General features: G+C 33.9%; 1 protein-coding gene across 1 annotated transcript in view; it reads right to left on the reverse strand.

Moving 5' to 3' along the window:
* LOC119073173 (metabotropic glutamate receptor 7-like) overlaps positions 1–19,498 on the reverse strand; it is a 114,631-nt gene that overhangs the window by 37,993 nt on the left and 57,140 nt on the right. The window contains 4 exon segments of the mRNA XM_037178480.1: positions 1,353–1,507; positions 1,594–1,763; positions 4,991–5,170; positions 14,786–14,917. Coding sequence (XP_037034375.1) covers positions 1,353–1,507; positions 1,594–1,763; positions 4,991–5,170; positions 14,786–14,917 — 637 coding nt within the window.

Here is a 19,498-nt window from a genome sequence, read left to right on the forward strand (position 1 = left end):
CCTTTAGTTCCGTTCATCTTTTATTGTACAATGTACCAGTTATATCTAAACATTTACTTTGAAATGATTGCGTTCCATTGTTGCTCGTCAGACTCACTGTTTCCTTCTGTTACATAAAAATTAAAATTGTAGCGTTTTCGACGACCTTCAATCTGTTGTAAACATCGATTATTTCTACGTCAACAAAGTTCTAAAATTTTACGATTTAGTATGCCTACAAATGACATATTAATACCGACCTAAATATTACATCAGAAATAAACCAAACCCAACAGCACAAAATTAAACTACTCAACTGAAAACTATTTCTTCGCTTTCAACATGCCAACGATTTTGGAATAGCAAAACATTTGTGTCTGTGTGGCAGATCGTTGATAGGAAATATAGTAAATCTCTTCCTGAACTCCGTATCAGCAACATAAAACTATGTCAACACATTGGGCGATTTGTCGCGTGTTCTACAAGTTCAATAGCCATATAAATATCGTCTTCTGTTGCTGACCGAGCCGTTTTTGATTTATTTATTTTTTTGCAATATTTTCACGACCACTAATCATCGTGCTGAGTTTTTGTTTGTTAGCGGTTAGCAATATCTAACAAACATATCTATGAACAAAAGTTTACGTTCGCGTAGCTGTTAGCCATTAACGCAAAGCTTTTATCTCATTTCACAAATATATCCCCGTGAAGTGCTCTCGTTTCAATGCCTAACTGAAAATAATACAACGTGTATTAAACGCACAAAGGCTGCAAAATTTTCATCCAAAAACATTGAGCAATTTATCACATCCAAAGCTAAAACCTTTCACCTTTAAAACAGCACACTGAACCATTGTAGGTGCTAAATCGAAAGGATATGGAATGCTCTTATTTCCTTCGGTCTTTGGTGTAAAGTATAGGACATTATAACACGAATATGGTACATGACGTGTGACGAGTGGGATATATATGTGTATACGTTTTACATAATAAATATCGTTTAATTTCTATCGTAAGGTAAAAGTAAATTTGATTACTGTTTGTTGAACATTTTCCAGCAATGGAAAAGTACATGGAGCAGAGAATAAAACTAATTAATTTCTGGGTGTCCCGGGTTCTGGGTATGGAAGTATTTTGCTGAAAGTTAATGCTTTCAAATCAATTTAAACACACACTCTAAGAGGGTGATGATAATTTTTAGTTAAACGATGAGGTAACACATGTTTGTATATATGTGAGTAAGTAAGGTACTTAAAGAACTAACCTAAATAATTTGAATTAACGTTGAATTGAATCGAAAACTTTCGCAATGGTGCGGTTTCAATGGTTGTGATTTCGATTTAAGTTTCGGGTAAATTATAGACACAGCTTACCAACTAAAGATGTTCGATGTGGTAAAACGGTAATTGCGTTGACAGCTGCATATTCGTGATCCCTTACAGGATGTACTTTTGCTCCCCATGAATCACTGCCCACCCAGTAAAAGTGACCCGTTTTATTCGCACGAATGCTTGCCAGTAAAAGTTTTCTGAAAAAAATCAAAACACAATTAAAAAGGACTGTTTGGTGATTGTATTGTGTGCCTGGTTGTTGAATGTTGACGTTATACCATACCTGGTATTATCCTCGTCGACAAACATAACAACGGCACGTGCTTGTGGTTTTTGTGATAAACGTTCGATGATGCGATCAAAATCGTTCGGTTTGGAATGACGTGAAACTTTCTCGGAGACAGCTACACATATTCCTAAGTCGTGGGCGATAGAGATGAACGAAGCGATTCCCTGCAATATAATTGAAAAAGTGCTTTTACAACGACTGCACGTTGATTGGAAATGGAATTATCTAAATATACATTTTATAATTATCCTTTCGAAAGACTACTGGCTGTGACAGGCACTCGTCTTAAATCAATTTGCTATTGGAAATAAATAAAATCAGGACAAGTAATCTTTTTGAAACGGGGGTTTTCTTCTACTTTTCATGTTAATTCAAGAATAACATTTCTCCGATTTCATCAACCGTGATAATGTCATTTTAAGTTTCGTACATGCGAAAAATGCACAAAATTAGTAATTAATTCCGACAACCGAGCATTTAAAAGTAAAAAAAAAATCCTAAAAGAATGTTGCCTTGTTCTTCAACTCATTTCAAAGTTCTGAATGAAGGGATTTCTTAAATTAATTTTCTCGAAAAGAGTGAAGAAAAAATATACCGAAAATATATGGAAAATGTGGAAAAGAGAAAAGACGATTAGGATTTATTGCATTTGATGCACTTAAAGGAAAAGAACTTTTTTTAGAAATTTTCTTTCGACTTTCAAACAGTATTCATGGCACAATATATACCTGTAAATGGTAAATAGTTTTACGTTTCATCAGTTCACTACCTTTATGAATGTTCGATTGTAGCACTCAAAAATTCTTTAGTTTGTATAAATTGAAAGGTGAATTTTTCGGGATAATACTTTTACCAAAATTAAATTTCCAAAGGGAACAACCCATTCTGATATTTCTTTTTAACATTTTTTTAATCTACAAATGAACATTTTTCTGCTTTTTTCGCAATCCCGAAGTGAACCCTTTTTCATAATTATAATATTGTGCTAACCCACTCTTTTCAACTTTTTCTTTATAATTCTATGGTCGGATTTTTTTTCGAGGAAACGCAAAAATTTTGTTTGGCATTTACAGGCGTATGAAAATATTTTTATTATAAGACGTGTTCCCATTGAGTTATTGAAAATTGATAAGTGAAGTGTGTTATTTATTTTCTATTGCAACCAGATCTCTGATAAATTTCGTTCAATAAAAAATTCTCGTTTAGTGGAATGAAGTGAGTACTATACTGTATTGTGCCGACCTGTATCCTATAATTTATGTATGGTAACTGAGCCCACATAACATTTCAAGGTTCATGTTCTTAAAATTTAATCAGGGCGGATTAGAGTGTGATTTGTCTGGAGACCCCACTAACAGACTTTTAGGGCCCATAACAAGTGTAGTCTAGACCACCGGCTTTACGTGACTTCCGAACCACGACTCAAAGTATGCTATCTGAAGAAAGTTAGGTGATAATTGATATCTTGCCTAAATGTAGGCTAGACATATGTACACACATTCATCGTATTTGGACTACATCATAGGAGTCATTCAGTGTGAATGTATAGCCACAACTACTCCAATTATCAAGCTTGAGTGTACTTTAAGAAGTTACCAATGAGATATAATCGCTACAAAAATTCCATGTAACGGGAATCGAACCCGGGTCATTTTGGTGGAAGATTAGTACGTTAACACTGAGCCCATTAACTTATTCTAAAGTGTATCGATTTAATATTTATTTGTGACATCGAGTGCAAAGTTCTTCATTAGGATCTAGATGACGAGGCATAATACACATCCTGAGCCTAATTAAGTTTTTTGCACCGAGATTCAACGTTTTATGCCACAGAGGCATCTAAAGTTTGCAAATTTTGCATATTATGATGCTGAGTGCCATAAATTTTTTTTAAATTTTACTCCAAAAATCACATAGTGTTCCATGACTGTCAGAGCCCTCTTTGATCATTTTCCAGAAGAATTTTTTTTATCATATGTTTTAAGGGTAATGTCCGAGCAATTTTTGAGTAGACCGTTATTTACGTGTAAGGTATTTTTCAAACATTTGTGTGGAAACATTTCCGATGGGTGCAATGAGGTTAGTCACAAAATGTCGGGAAAGTTTATTTTGCTGTTACGTCGAAGTTGAAAAAATACAGTTTTGCAAACTTTTCGGCCCTTCAAAGTAGAAAGTTTGTTCCCAACGAAAAATTGCTCAAATTTGAAGTGAAATCTCGGACAGAATATATACGTCAGATTAATCGTTATTTCGCTCACGATTTCATAGAAATTCAGAACGAAAGAGTTTTTGAAAATGGGTGGAAAATGTCAAGAAAATTTGCATTTTATTGTTAGTGCAACGCAAATCCGAAAATCTTTATAAACTTTGTAAATTTATCTTTCACACTAGTTTTTGTTTCTGAAATTGGTTTTTCTGAAAGAGGTTGAACTCAACTTTTCTAAGATACCTCACATGCCATTGCAGTGAAAATTTTTATGTTTTCACTCACATAATGTGAATGCAATTGGCTATTCCATAATAGAGCTTATTCAGGTAAGGTGATTTGCGATAGAATGAACTATCGAGGAAGATACGGTTTCGGCCTCAGGAGCGCTGTGGCTTGCTGGATCATCTTCATCAGTTGAAGTGGGTCGTCGCTGGATTGAACACATTTAACGAGTTTCACATTTGTTCTAAAGACTATACACCAAATCTTTTTAGGGAGCTTGTAACGCGAAAATCGTTCTAATGTTATTGACGTTCTTTTATCGATTGTTCACATTTGAACATTTTTATTTTATTTTTGATGAAATTTCAATCAAGTAAGATTAATGATATGGGTAAAGGTGGAAGTTTTAGGTTGCTTATACACATCACCCAATGTCAAAAGGGAAAAAAACGAGCTTTCTGTGTCAACATAATCTGGTGGTAACATAATACAATTTTAATGTCATTTTCAACTTAACTGTGTTACTTTTAACACCGGCAACAAATCTAATGTTTTCCTAACACAAAATTCCATCATTTCATTAAAGAGACACAAAATTGTATCACTGTAAGATACGTTGAGTTTGATGCAACATTATGCCTAAAATTAAATCAAAAAAGATACGAATAAAAGCTCTACCCACATTGCTATAACATCAAGTATTTATGGCACAAATCGTACATGCACACGTCGGCTATAATCATGGTAGTTACATCAGATTACAAAGTGTATACATAGCCCCATAAAAGCCATAAATAATTGATTGAATACATCGTGTGTAAGGCAGATGGAAGACAAATAACGGAAAATAATAAAGTTTACAGTTTAAGGTTTTATGTCCGTTGAATCACTATGTAGTTGTAGTAACGCAACAAAATTGCTTAATAGTTCTATTCGATCGTATGTAACAAAATTACTCACCTTCTCACCATAATCACCTTCAACTGCTACCGTACTGACGTAGCCCCACCCTAGGGTTTTTAGTATTTCCACCATGGCTTGGGCTTGAAAATTGTCGGGTGGTACTACGCGACTAAAGTACTCAAAACGTGATTTATCTGACAATTCTGTGCTGGTAGAGGCATAGCTAATTTGAGGAATCTGAAATTTTAGAAAATAAACGTCAGCTAAATTCGGAGTTTAATTAAGTGTGCCTACCAAAAATTAACTGTTTCGGATAACAACTCAGTCTTTATCAGATACTAATTTAAACATTATGTGGAAACATTTTCACAGAGCTCAAAATAGATGTATAGACTCTCATCTAATTACATTATCCATATTCCATTATATACGTTGGTACATTCAAACAATATCGAAACAAACAAACTTCTTACACATCTCCTTTTAAAAGGAAATTTTTGAAAATTTATATTTTATGCTAATAACAAATTAAAATAGCCAGGGTGATGAAGATCCTTCTTCCCAACAAACAGAAACCCACTTTATATTGAACCATTTCAAGCGTTATACACATAAACTCGTGCGTCATACCTACATTGTACATAACAAAATTAAGAGTAAAATTACTTGGATTAATGAATGAAATGTACATGTAAATTTGATGGAATGTGCGCTGCTTTAATCTTTTTTCGTCTCCAAATTGAGCGAAAAATCTCTTCATCTTTTCCCTTTTGTACACGGTTGTGTCGTGTCAAAACACTCGAGGACCAAGCGGCAATATCAAAAAACTTCCCAGATATTTTTTTACAAAGCTAAAATTTCATTAGATTATAACTTTCGACCTGCCTGTTCTTGTTCTGGGTTTTGGTTTTTTATAAAAGTTGTGCTGTTTCAAAGTAAGTCCTTTTAAATATATCAACAAAGCAAAAACATATTTATTGATTAAAAGACATAAATATTTTCTTTCATCAAGTGAACATTGTTCAACAGTAGTTATTGGTTTCGCGTTTACTTCCTGAAACAAAGGCGGTGATACACTCTGCGGTATTAATTAAATTAGGAAGCTCTACATTATTTTCCTTTCTTTCATTTATTGCATTAGATAGAAAGAAAACCAATGTGTAACCATAAGGCACGGAAATAGGAAGTTTCTGAAGTATAAATAAATTGCTGAGCTGACCCTGACTGTTTTGCATATTTTTTTATTCAATTACTGCACTGATTACAAAAATTTCCATTTGTTTCCAGTTGTTAGATATTATTTTACGAATAGTAAATGCGAATACAAAATATGTATAATTTTCCAGTTTTCTTACATTTGACAGACATTTTTATTGTATACTTTTGTAATGGAACATAAAATATATAGAAAATAAAGCTCACAGAAGAAATTGTAAAAATATTTAACTATAAATCCTAAAAGTGATCCTTTGCTGACAAATATGAATTTTACTTCAAGGACAAAGAGAATTCTTTATTCGATTTGGGTTTTTTTTTCATGTACGGTTTTTGATATCGCTATAACTACTTATAAAGCCATGTTATAGTTTGCTTTGAGTCATCTATCATTATGCTTTTATAGTTGAGCTTTCATATTTTCAGAATATAATGCGCACATTTTTGGTAGAAGCATACATTACGTAAATATGACGGATGGAAATAATTCTCCTTGTGCGAAAATTGTTGATTCGAGTCGAGGGCGAAAGCGAAATAATCAAATAAGGAGCAATTCACATTAAAAATCTTATTATTTTTTAGTTGTGAATTCAACTGGGACTTAATCGAAGTTGATGAGCAGAAACTTTTAATTCGATGTACGTACAGCATCTTCGAATATGAAAAAGTGAGGCAAACAAGAAGGAAAACAGGGTGTAGATACGTCCTCCAAATTCTTTTAAATAAATTATACTCTACCTAGAAGTTATTTAAGTGAAAGTTTGTTGTAGAATTCATCTAAAAATTTAAATAATATTTGGAATCTGGTAGAGTTAAGAATATTGTCGTTGATTTATCATAATAACAATACAACCAATATATCGAGGTTTTGTTGATTATCAGCATCATTTAATCAATAAAATCAACTCAATTTAAGTTTGCAATTGGTTAGCATTCTACAGTTTTAATTGTTACACATCGTTCTACATGTTGTTAACAAAAGAAGCGTAAAGAGTGTCGTTTCACTCACTTGTACGTGTGGAATTGAAGAAACGTAAAGACAAACGCTACTTTTATGTGGTGGAATACGTGTGAAACAAATAAAACGAAAGAAATAAACGAAAATATATAAGTTCACCATCCTGTCTCCTGTGAGGTGAAATTTGAAAATTAGTAGTAAAGGAGAAGTTACTTAAAAGGTCTACCCACGACTTAGTTACCTGATATAGACAACAACGACAAGGGTGTGTATGTTGAAAGTAGCAAAGTCAAAAATTGCAATGTAGTGCAGCCGGGGATGTAAAGAGCACTGCCACATTATTGTGAAATGTTTCAGAGAATATTATGAGTCAACAAATGAGATTGCAGCATAATGTAAATCCCAGCAATGTGTCTACATAGAGCTTCAATAGATGAGAGTTATGTTAGAGCCGATAAAGTAATAGGATGCATATTACCAATATAAACACCATTTTATACATCATATAAGTTTATGGTATTATACACTAATGGTGTATTTTAGAAGAGTAAAATATTGGTGTAGAACAAACTGAAGAAGCTTCAAATTTCTATACTAAAGCTTTTTGCGAGATTGACCGAATAAGGGATAACTGGAACTGTAAAATGACAAATCTCTCGTTGAATTAGTCAAACTACTCCAAACTGATTTTAATTCGGAACCAGACAAATATGTGTTTAACCCTTCAATCTACCACTGAATATTTACTTTGGAGAAATTTGTTACATTGAAAACATATAAAAAAAATGTTAGAGAACGACTGTACTGAAATAACTCCATTGTTCGAAAAAGAAAAAAATTGCGGAAAAGTAAATTGTTCGTCGAGAAGGAAAGATATAAAAGAAGATTCAACAGACATTATCAGTGTTCGCTTACAAAGAAAACGTCACTGTGAGAAAATCTTTGCGACTGAGTAGAACATATTTTTTTTTTCAACTAGGGATGTGTCTACATTGGATATAATAAGGAATGTCACACGTTTAGTGTTGCCATTCAAGACACTATTATTCTCAATTCAATTTTGTTTTCATGAAGAATATTGGAATGTGTTCACCAGACTAAAAATAACATAACAGCAAGCAAAATAGCCCGTTAAAAATAAACATTTATCTTTTTCGTTATCGTATACTTATAATAGCGGATCTTCAGATAAAGCTAAACTAAAATGCTTGCTAAGAAAATCGTAACATATGTAGCTTTGAAATTGCATACCGTGCATTTACCTCAAATCAATATCTCGTTTTTCCACAAAATAAGGCGACGACACCGATAAAAAGCACAAACAAAAATGTTTTTGCATTTGAAATTGGAAGTTGATCCATTTATGACAAAAGTAGAAGAAGAAAAAAATTGATGAAAAATATTATAGAAAGAAAAAAGAGAGAAAATGTCACAAACAGAAGACTATACCCATTTCTGCAGTCATTCAATTTTATTTATAGACTGCCGTCTTATTAGGTTGCGGATAAATGTCGACAGGAAATCATATTTGGTAGATTGATGTTACTGGTGCTACTATCATACTTATTGTGTGTAAACGAACAGCACGATGGTAATGCAATAATAATAATATTAGGAAAATTCTTTACAAGATGTTTCCTATCTCTTCCGATGATTTTCTTGTCATCATACAAACAGATGTTGTGTAACAATTGACTAGTTGAAGTAAATTATTTAGAGATAGGAGATGAGAATATGGAATCGTTAATTAGAATATGGATTTTGATTAGTAGAAATGAATGTAATATTCTGTTGACGCAGAGTATATCGGGTTGATTAAGGAACGATTAAAGTGACATGTAACACAGGTATTAGAGAACGTTAGCTAAACGGCCGCTAACGCTAATTTCCAACGCTAAATCCACCGCTAACGCTAAAATCAACGGTAATGCCCTGTCAATAAATGGCACCATTGTGAATGCATACACATGGACGACGAAATTTTCGATTTATTTTTCATTTATTATTTTAAAAGGTCAGCCGGATCAATATTTTATTACTGCAATCCGTAGACCTAATTTGCAGGAAGGTAGCGACACTGTGCTGGAAAAAATCTATTCAATTTACAATACGCTGTTCGACGACAAACATCCTCCACTACACAACAAACACGTGGTTAACCTGCAATTGAAACACCTGAAATTAATTTTGTGATTATGAATGAATGAATTTATTGTCACCGCCAAAAAACTGGCTGAACAAAATGTTAACAATATTTACAACTAAGTTACAGTGCTATTAAATTACTTCTTACAAAATTCAAAATCAAAAATACAAAATTCATTGACTTTTCAGCGCTTTACAAACTCACGAGCAACAATGCCCTCGGGCCACAATTCACTGTCAATTACAGAGTCAAATATGTCAGAATTCACAGTGACCTTAAATGATACAAAGCTAACGAAGTTCATATTTTCATAGGGCGAAACCAATATCTTACATGACACATCTTCAGCCGACGTTATTACATTCTTCCGTAGCAAATAGCTGACAATTTGCGATTCGGTAGTAGACGGATCAAATTGGGATAAATAAGCTACCTTATGTGTCTCTGTTGCCGGCGTAAAGATACGTTGCGACCGAATCGAATCATTTTGCGGTTGAATTGTTGAGTCTTTGACTTCAACGGGCATCGGTTTTGCAATGGACGATTTAGTTACCACCTCGGCAAAAGAACTAGAATTAGACGTCGGGTTTTCGAGATCCGGTGGTACCTTGAGAGATTCTTTGACATCTGTGGAGTCATTGTGATGCTTGGGTTGAGCGACATCTGATCGATTTATTCCAGGCGTAATCAGATTCGATCCATGTGCACCAGGTGATTTGACTATACGATTTTCGAGTTGCGTCTCCGGCTTGGATTGAGCGACATCCGGCCGATTTATTACAGGTGAAATCCGTTGATTCGATCCATTTGCACCAGGAGATTTGACCATACGATTTTCGGGTTGCGTTTCGTTTACTGATAGGGTCATTGAATCATCGACGTTTCTAACGACAAGTTTGTCGTTCGGCGATCGGTTTACCAAAAACACTGAACTATTCTTCGGTTTTGGATTAGACAACGGATTTCGATTACGCTTACGTTTGGCAGCAATAAGCGAACGTTGGGCGTACGATGGTGATGAGGTTCGATTAACAGCGGTCGAATTGAATTTATTGAATCGATAAGATGAAACGTCGGTCAAGCGTGTTTGAATGATGCAGTCATCACATAACCATTGAAGATTCGGCATTTCTCGATAGCACAACAGCAATGCTGCTTGCTTCCTACAAGTCAGATCTACTAATTCCATTGATAAAATGTTAATCCGATCACATTGTGATAGTAATAATCACAAAATTAATTTCATGTGTTTCAATTGCAGGTTAACCACGTGTTTGTTGTGTAGTGGAGGATGTTTGTCGTCGAACAGCGTATTGTAAATTGAATAGATTTTTTCCAGCACAGTGTCGCTACCTTCCTGCAAATTAGGTCTACGGATTGCAGTAATAAAATATTGATCCGGCTGACCTTTTAAAATAATAAATGAAAAATAAATCGAAAATTTCGTCGTCCATGTGTATGCATTCACAATGGTGCCATTTATTGACAGGGCATTACCGTTGATTTTAGCGTTAGCGGTGGATTTAGCGTTGGAAATTAGCGTTAGCGGCCGTTTAGCTAACGTTCTCTATTGTACTTACATGCTTCTCGGCGAGAAGTGTTCTCGCCATCAAGTAAGCACAGTTACCGCTGGAGAAATTTAGTTCCGTTAACAGTAACATTAGCACGCGAATGTACCTTTATCCGTACGCTAGAATATACTGACTACACTTTATTCGAGTTGTTTACCCGCTTAAACATTCATTCTGTCTACCTTGAGTATAAGTGTGAGTGGAAAAAGAAAATTCTAATTTACATCGAGTGTAGGCTTGAGGTATTGACATCGAGTTTTCATCTCAGAAAACCCTCCCACTTATTCCGCTCTATATCATGCGTATCACTATCACATGTAAATTAGAAGAAAGGGACTTTTTCGGCAAAAAATCGAAGATATACGGATAATTTAAAACAAAACTTTCTACAAAATGAATAAAAATAAGGAAATCAACAACGATAGGGATCAATATGACACAGACAAGTTCGAAATCTGTCGAAACGACTGTTTGAAATTCTATTTTTTTTTCTGTAACCATAAAGAGGGTATTTCATTTTAAACGCTTCATGTCTTGTTACACAACAACCACATAGGTATTTTCTTTATTTCCTACGATGTTTTATTATTTTCAAATTTCCACATAGTAGCGGACAAAAGAAGTCTTCATGGTTTTACATATTATGTAAACGATGGCCAAAATTCCTATATCACCTTTCCATACATTATTATAATTACAATGGCTCTCATGCACATTGCTCGCTCAAATTAGGACCCATATGAATTATTACATTAATTTTGTAAGCATGCTTGCTTATATGGGTTACGAAGAACCATTTTGTATGACTATTTTACATGCCGAAACTATTCCAACAACACAAATTTTACCATTGGTTTTGGAGAGAAATTCTTTTTGAAATTGATACATTCTAAGCCGTTTGTATCTAAAATGTTGAATATGAAAGAACCACATCAAAGCCGACTATCGTACGATTAATGTTAGCTTAAAATAATATTTTGCGTTAAAATCTACCACAAATTTGAGTTGGTATTGAACGATACACGATACAGGAAACCAGAAAGTGAAACTGTAATATTCAGTGCCGGTTTAACCTGAAGTGAAATACGAACATCCAGTGGCGCCGCAAAAGTTTAAACTTATTTATAGTTTGCACGATACAAACAACAGAGTTTTATCTTCGTTAATATGTAAATGGAAAAAGTTATTCGGGGTGGCTAAACGAATTTGCGGGATGTTTCGGTATATTTTTAGAAGTATTATGCAATTTATACTATTTTTGGAGTGAATCATTTCTTAGAGTAATGTTTTAGGAACGAGGAGCTGAACATCAGCTAAATTCGGTCATCGAAATACCTGATATTTGAGAAATTTTCAACAACCCACTTAACATTTTTCTACCACTATGATATCCAACCTGTATAACTAAAGTTTTAAAAGTTTTCGACAAAAATGTTCGTAGACAGGGTTGTAGTCGAACAGGCATATAGTAATAGTAGATTACATTGGATGCTGCGGAGGTAGTTCACAACATGAGGGATCAATTTTGTGATACGAGCCGAACTGACAAATGTGGTTTTAAGCAACAAGCTTTGGAAACGGGTTTTTTTGAAAAGTGTAGAGTTTGCATATTCGAGCCGAAGGCGTTTATGCAACTACACGAGTCAACATAACCGTTTCCAAATCGGGTTGCTTAAAACCACAAGAGTGAGTTCGCGAGTTCACAAAATTGATTCTGAGTGTAATGAACTAAGAAGCATCCAATTTATGATGTTTTATTGTCTATTCACCCGGAATATGGTTGTTACGAGTACATTGTCCCATTTTCCCAAGGACCTGACAGTTCAAAACCAAAGTGTTCAAGTAGACACTGGCAGATTCTTGAATATCAAAAGATTATTCTAAATTAACGTACAATTTCACAACATTTATGTCGCGCTATTTCATTCACTGCCAGACTAATAATAAACATAAAAAATACCGATAAAACAAAACCAACAAAAAAAATTGTTGTTGCATTGAAACGTTTATAAACGAATCTAGTCTGCTCATGAAATCAAGGTTCTGAAAGAACCAGGTTAAGACAACTCTGAGTTGATCGCGAAGGCGGTGACACACAAATTGAGTTCAGCGTCTACGAAGTTTATATGAAAAAGGCAACGTAACAAAATTCCGATTTTTCCCAAAAAACATTTTCTTCAAGTTGGTTTCACACACAATCTATACTGAGGGCGTTTGTCGATTTCAGTGTCACACGCCTTTGTGAGTGTCTTAACCGTATTAACCTGGTTCTTTCAGAACCTTGCATGAAATCGGCTCACACTTCTTCACAACATTAATCCCGAAAGCATCACTGCAGGGACTATTTTTGATTTTTTTTTTGAGAATTTTGAGAATTCTTTGAGAAACTTGAGAAATATTTCTTTAAATTTCTCAAAATTTTACAAAATATTTTTCTTGTTTTTCTGAATAAAAAGGAAAATTAACTTTGTTAAGTGTCTAACGATGTTGATAATATATTAAACGTTTTTGGAACTGATTTAGACAGCTAGTTTTGATAAATACTTGAAAACTGAATATCGAAGGCTTTAATTACTTCTTCTTACTCTTTTTCGACTGTTAAGTTCTCTGGTTACTTTTTTGTCTGTCTGCACATAAAAGTACATTGTTAAACTATGTTTTAAGCTTTAAAAATTTGAGAAATTTTTGAGAAATGAGAATTTTTTGAGAATTTTGAGAAATCCGATTTCTCAAAAATAGTCCCTGCATCACTGGCAATACTACTGTTGACATGTTGACAAACTACTTCGACTGTTTTGTTTTTGTGAAGTGCTAGATTCATATTTTGCGTAATATTTGTCGATTTTGGTGGTGTTACAATAAATTTTGCTGTGAAGTGAAGTGAATACATGATAATGAAAGCAAAAGTGTTGAGTGTTTTTGAAAATAAGTGGAAAATGCAAATATTAAAATTATTTGGCCATTGGTGTTCGCCGAAGTTGGAAAAATTGAAATTATGGCTATAGACAAAATGGCCGTCACTTTTATTTTGTGTTTTTTTTATTTTTTGTTGAATTTCCGCTCATTGGTGTGCACTTAATTCAAGTCACGAAGTTTTTGGTATCAAAACAAAAACAACATCACGAGCCTCCTGGTATGTAATAAATTTTCATATGAATTTTGTGCCACCGAGAATTGAAATACGACTCTTTTCAGCACTCATTTTAGTGTTGTAAAGTGACTTATTTCAGCACCCGTTTGATGTGATATTACAACACTCAAAGCAGTGTTGATATGAAATTTGTATGAGTTGTTACAGCATTCGTTCGAGAAAATGCAAAGCAATGTGATCGATCAAATTTGAAGAGTGATTGTTTACAATGAAAATTATGATTTTTTGTGCTCTTGTCTATTTCAATTCTCGGTTGGCACAAAGCATGATGTGTTACACGTATTGTAATGAGATTTTTTCAGCACACGACCCAAGTTTTCCTTACGAGCGGAGCGAGTGCTGAAAAAAAACAACATTACAATACTTGTAACACAACATACTATTCCTTCACTTGTGATGTAATGAAAAAGTTCCCACATGTAACGACCGCTTTCCGCGGATGGGAAATGTACATGTAACAACAATATTCCGGGTGGATAGGCAATGAAATATGAATTATCCATAAAATTAAAGAAGAACAGAGATAATTGGAATATCAGTTATTCTAATTTTACAACAAAAACATGAACGGTCTACGTGCAATGGCCCGGAAATACTCTCATTGAATTGCTTTTTCGAAAGTTAAACAAAGTTTCTTAATTGGGCAAAATTGCGATATCCATATATGAAGGTTTAAAATGTTATTTTATAATTTGTCTTCATTCCATTTATTATCACAATGTTTTAACATCAAAGCGAATAATTCGTTATAGCACATTAATATATGAAACAATAGCGACCGAAAGTCTTAGAATGTTTTGTCAAAACTTACCTTAAATAAACGTAAGATATTCGCCACCATGATAGAAACCACACTAAAGGATGCTCCAATGACGCCTGTAACTGGCTTGTGCGGTACGAATGTGGGTGGCATTCCATTTTCACACATGTATTCGGATAAGTCCTGGAATGAGAAAGGTAAAGCTTATAAAAAATGTATTTATGAATGAATGCGAAACGAAGTGGGGTATGATGTTTCGGTGTTGTAAAGACTCTCATCAAAGTAGAAAGTTTTCATCAAATGTTCAAACATCTAACATCCTTAGTAATTTATTAATTAATGAAATTGCCGAATCATTACATTGGTAATTGGTATATATACGTAGCCAACCATGCATGAATGGATCCGTACTATTAATAAATGTTCATGTTTGTTGTAGTAGTTGTAGATTTCCTTTTCCAGCTTTGGTGTAGAAACTTAGCAAAATGGGATAGTCGAAAAACGAGATAGTTGGTGTTGCTTCGAGAAACTAAGAGAATTATTTTTCAACTTTTAATTGAACTGAAGAAAAAATAAACTTTGGTCACTGTTTCGTGGTTGGAAACGAGTGACAATTCTTATTGACAATGACATGTGCAAATAGTTATTTGTTTACCAAGTGGAAAATATAGGAAATTCCAAGAGCTTGCGGCCAGAGCAAAGCGAGGTGAACTCGATGTTTTTCGTGTGTGCATTTTGCGAGAATTCGTTTGTGTCCACACAAAAAAACATGAAAACAAATGTCACAAAAAACGTATTGACAGATCAGGGGACAAAATGTTTATTTTGTTCCCGCTCTCTTTCGTGTAATTCTTGGAGTGAGTGGAATATACAATTTTCTCAACGCATTTGAGTGGACAAACAGGGTGTTTTGGCACCTGAAAAAAGTATTAACCGGACTGTAAATGTTGATCTCAATTCAACTAGATTCAACTGGAAGGACCTTCCGTAATTCGGCTGATATCTCGCTTAATCGTATTAAGAAGCTTTTGCACTAATAATTTGTGGGTGCAATAAGTTCGATTAATCCATTGAATCTACATTTAAAATTTGTCAACGAATTGACACCCACATCTACAACTTCAACACCGTTACCACTTGTTATCGGATCATTATTTTAGTTTAGCGTCACGGAAACCGGTAAAAGGAAATGGAAATTGATTTATAACACAGCGAGAAAGAATTACATTACGAAATTAGATATTGATAAAACGCGACTGGCAACGTGAGCTAAACTCTGACTCCATCGCTATATATTGCAATCGAATAAACATGAGCGTTCCTGTCGTTAAGACACCGATGTTCTTTTTAAATCAATTTCATGTCCAGAAGGCTTATTTTCAATTGTGAATTGTAAGATTGATTGATGTCGTTCTCCGTTCACAAAAGCATTTTTATCATTTGAAAGTAGGTAGATGGCCTCAGGAGTTTATGTAGAAGAGTTATATTATGTATACCTTTTCCATTACAATCGCTAATATTTACTTTAACTTACTTTAGTTACTTGTGCAATTCTTTCTTTATTTGATGTCGTCAAATCATTAAATAATTATGTACGTGTCTATATAATGAAAATGAGAACACGGATTTATTTAAATACGGAACAATAGTCAGTAATGCTTTGCATCAGCTAGATTCTGCTGTTTTATTTTTATTGACTATATATACCGCCTGTATACCGACTATATGAATGTTACTGGAAACTTTTTTTTTTCAAAAATGTTATTACAAGCAATGTTTTCCAGTTCAGTTTCATATCCGTGCAATTTTCCCTAAACAAACAATGGTGAAAAAACGGTAAAAAAGGGAGTGCATCTCACTGAGGGCTGCTCATAATCACATAATTAATTTATTGTTTTGATTTTAAAGAAATGTCTTTTAATGTCAACAGTTTATTATTGTCCTGCTTTTAAATTCATGAATTTTTTGTTCAATGGAAGTAAACAACATAAACCCAGTAGAGAAGCAGAGTTTATTGTTTGTGTTTACGTTTTGTATTGTGTTTATGTTCGATATTGTCTGCTTACAAATTTATGGTACATATGAAAAAAAAAAGTTTTTTTTGCCAACGTGAGGGAATAATAATAACTTTCACTGAATAGTCAATATTATGCTACTCCAAGGTAATAAAATGCATATATTTATTGTTTGCTTGCATATTTATGTTTCATTTATTATTTTGGAAATACAGCATTTTGAATTTCGTAACATTTGATTTTACATTTTAATGCAACTATCACAGTGTCGATCAGTACCGTCAGCCAGGAAAGAATTCTGGCTTCCCTCGTTTCATGCGGCAAAATGTTATTGCGAAAATTTTGAATATAAATTCCAGGCATCGCCGATGAGTCAATCGACTGAAACCAGTACGGTTCCGTCTGAAATGTCGCCCGATATGTAAACTCGTTCGTTCATTTTTATTTTCAATGGATCATTACTATTTCTTTTTAAATATTGTAAATTATGATCGGATAATCAGATAGAGAAATACAGCTGCTCTATACGACCAAGAAATTTTGTGCAGATACCATTATAGATAACACTACACGCCATAAAAGCTTATAACAGTAACATTTTCCGGTTATTTTATTTCAAGTTTATATGCTGCATGCTGTCAATGTCCTTTTGTTTAACACACTTTTTATGCCTTGGGAAATGGCATCGTTCAAAATTTTTTATATCAATTCCTGAATTTAATGAAGTGAATCCCATTTTTATTTTTAAATTTATTTTTCCTATTGTTACTTGTGAGCCCAATACCTTTTAACCGATCGGTATCCTCTATTGAAATTAAGTTATCCCAATAGCAAAAAAAGGGTTTCCCGTACACCTACGTTCATCCACATCCCAATCTTTTCACGATCAAATATAGCATTTACTTTCCGAATAACCCAATTTGAAACCCTATTTAGTAGTTGGTCTGATTGCAAATTCCCCATTTTTCTTTCTGAATTTTTTCTTCTTCTCTTGTTCCACATACAATCTTTGACACTATACATATATGTGAGTACAATAACAACAAGTCAATTTTTTATCAAAATTATATATACCTTATTTATTTCTGTTTCTCAAAGTTTTATATTAGTTTTGCCCATGGTGAAATTGTTTAACAATTTTATTACTTTATTACTCAATGTTAGAGCGACTACTGTTTGCCAATCGGCTTTTATAGATATTAAAGGAGCACGATGAGATATGTTTGAACCATATTTTCCCAAAAAAAATAACATTTTTTGCACAGTAGAGGGACGTATATGGAAAGAAATGGAATCTTTGGGGATTTGACCTCTATTTGTAAAACACATTCGAAGTTTGTTTCGAAAAGATACACGTCGAAAGGAAGTGTAGTCCCTTCATGCTAAAGTGCGGGTCGTTTTTGGTTGGAAATTTTGAAGTGTAAGATCTCATGATAATTGCATGCACTGACACTGATGCGTACCGAATGTAATTCTTTGTTTCAGTTTATAACCGCAAGTTAGAATTATTAGAATGACCGATTCGATTCGACGTTAAATTAACACCTTACTGAGTTTGAATTACATACAAAGTTTTCTGCAACAAGCTGCGAAAATGAACTTTTGAAATGCAAAACATAACTCTACCTTTAACATACATTCTACTGTATCAACGAAAGATTGTATGAAAGATCAAGTAGACTGCATTTATAGTCCAGGTGCTTGTGTCAGAAAAAGTAACTCCGCTCGCCTTGCAACTTTTGAATTTTTTTGATATCGCATGTTGTTTGTGGTGAAAAAGTATAGAACTAAATTTTTTTCCGGAAAATGGAAAATTGATTTTCCGGCCGGAAAAGCCATTTATATGAAAAAATTAAAAGTCAAATATCTCCCGAAGGAAAGAGTCTTTTTCAAAAATTTTTTTTTTTCTGAAGAGGGTGATCCAATGCCGACATTTTGTGGAACAATTTTTTTTTTGGTTAGTCCAGATGGCGTTGGTATCGGTACTTTCCCAAAAAGTGGCCCGGAAAATTACTCAACTTTGTGGACTGATAACTTGGCCAATTCTTAGTCCATTTTGATAAGTAAAAGTGATTTAGAAAGGTATAAGTAAACTCTTTCGAAATCTGCCCGGCGGAGCTTGAACCGATTTGTGGTTCCCAAGAAATGGGCCAGGATACCCACATACCTCCAGATCAGAATTTGAGTTTAATTTTGCACACTTTTTCTGAGTACTGTTGTGCCCATACTTTGGAAAAAAAACTGCAAATTTTTATAGAACAATTACTCTGACATTAGTCCTCATCCCAATGATATATAATTATTTCTTCCCTGTTCTAGAACCTAGAGATTTGATGGATTCTTAACAGATTTTTTCTTTTTTTTCTTCAGTAAATGACATTATTGAGATAGTTGGAGGTCAGTTCCTATAAGTTGATGACTCTACATCCTGAAATCTAATGGATCTCTCTTCCCCAGCCTAGAACCTAGAGATTTGATGGATTCTTAACAGATTTTTTCTTTTTTTTCTTCAGTAAATGACATTATTGAGATAGTTGGAGGTCAGTTCCTATAAGTTGATGACTCTACATCCTGAAATCTAATGGATCTCTCTTCCCCAGCCTAGAACCTAGAGATTTGACGGATACTTACCGGGTTTTTTCGTTTTTTTCTTCAGTAAATGACATTATTGAGATAGTTGGAGGTCAGTTCCTATAAGTTGATGACTCTACATCCTGAAATCTAATGGATCTCTCTTCCCCAGCCTAGA

The sequence above is a fragment of the Bradysia coprophila genome, unplaced genomic scaffold (assembly GCF_014529535.1).
Source record: "Bradysia coprophila strain Holo2 unplaced genomic scaffold, BU_Bcop_v1 contig_138, whole genome shotgun sequence".
Lineage (NCBI taxonomy): Eukaryota > Metazoa > Arthropoda > Insecta > Diptera > Sciaridae > Bradysia > Bradysia coprophila.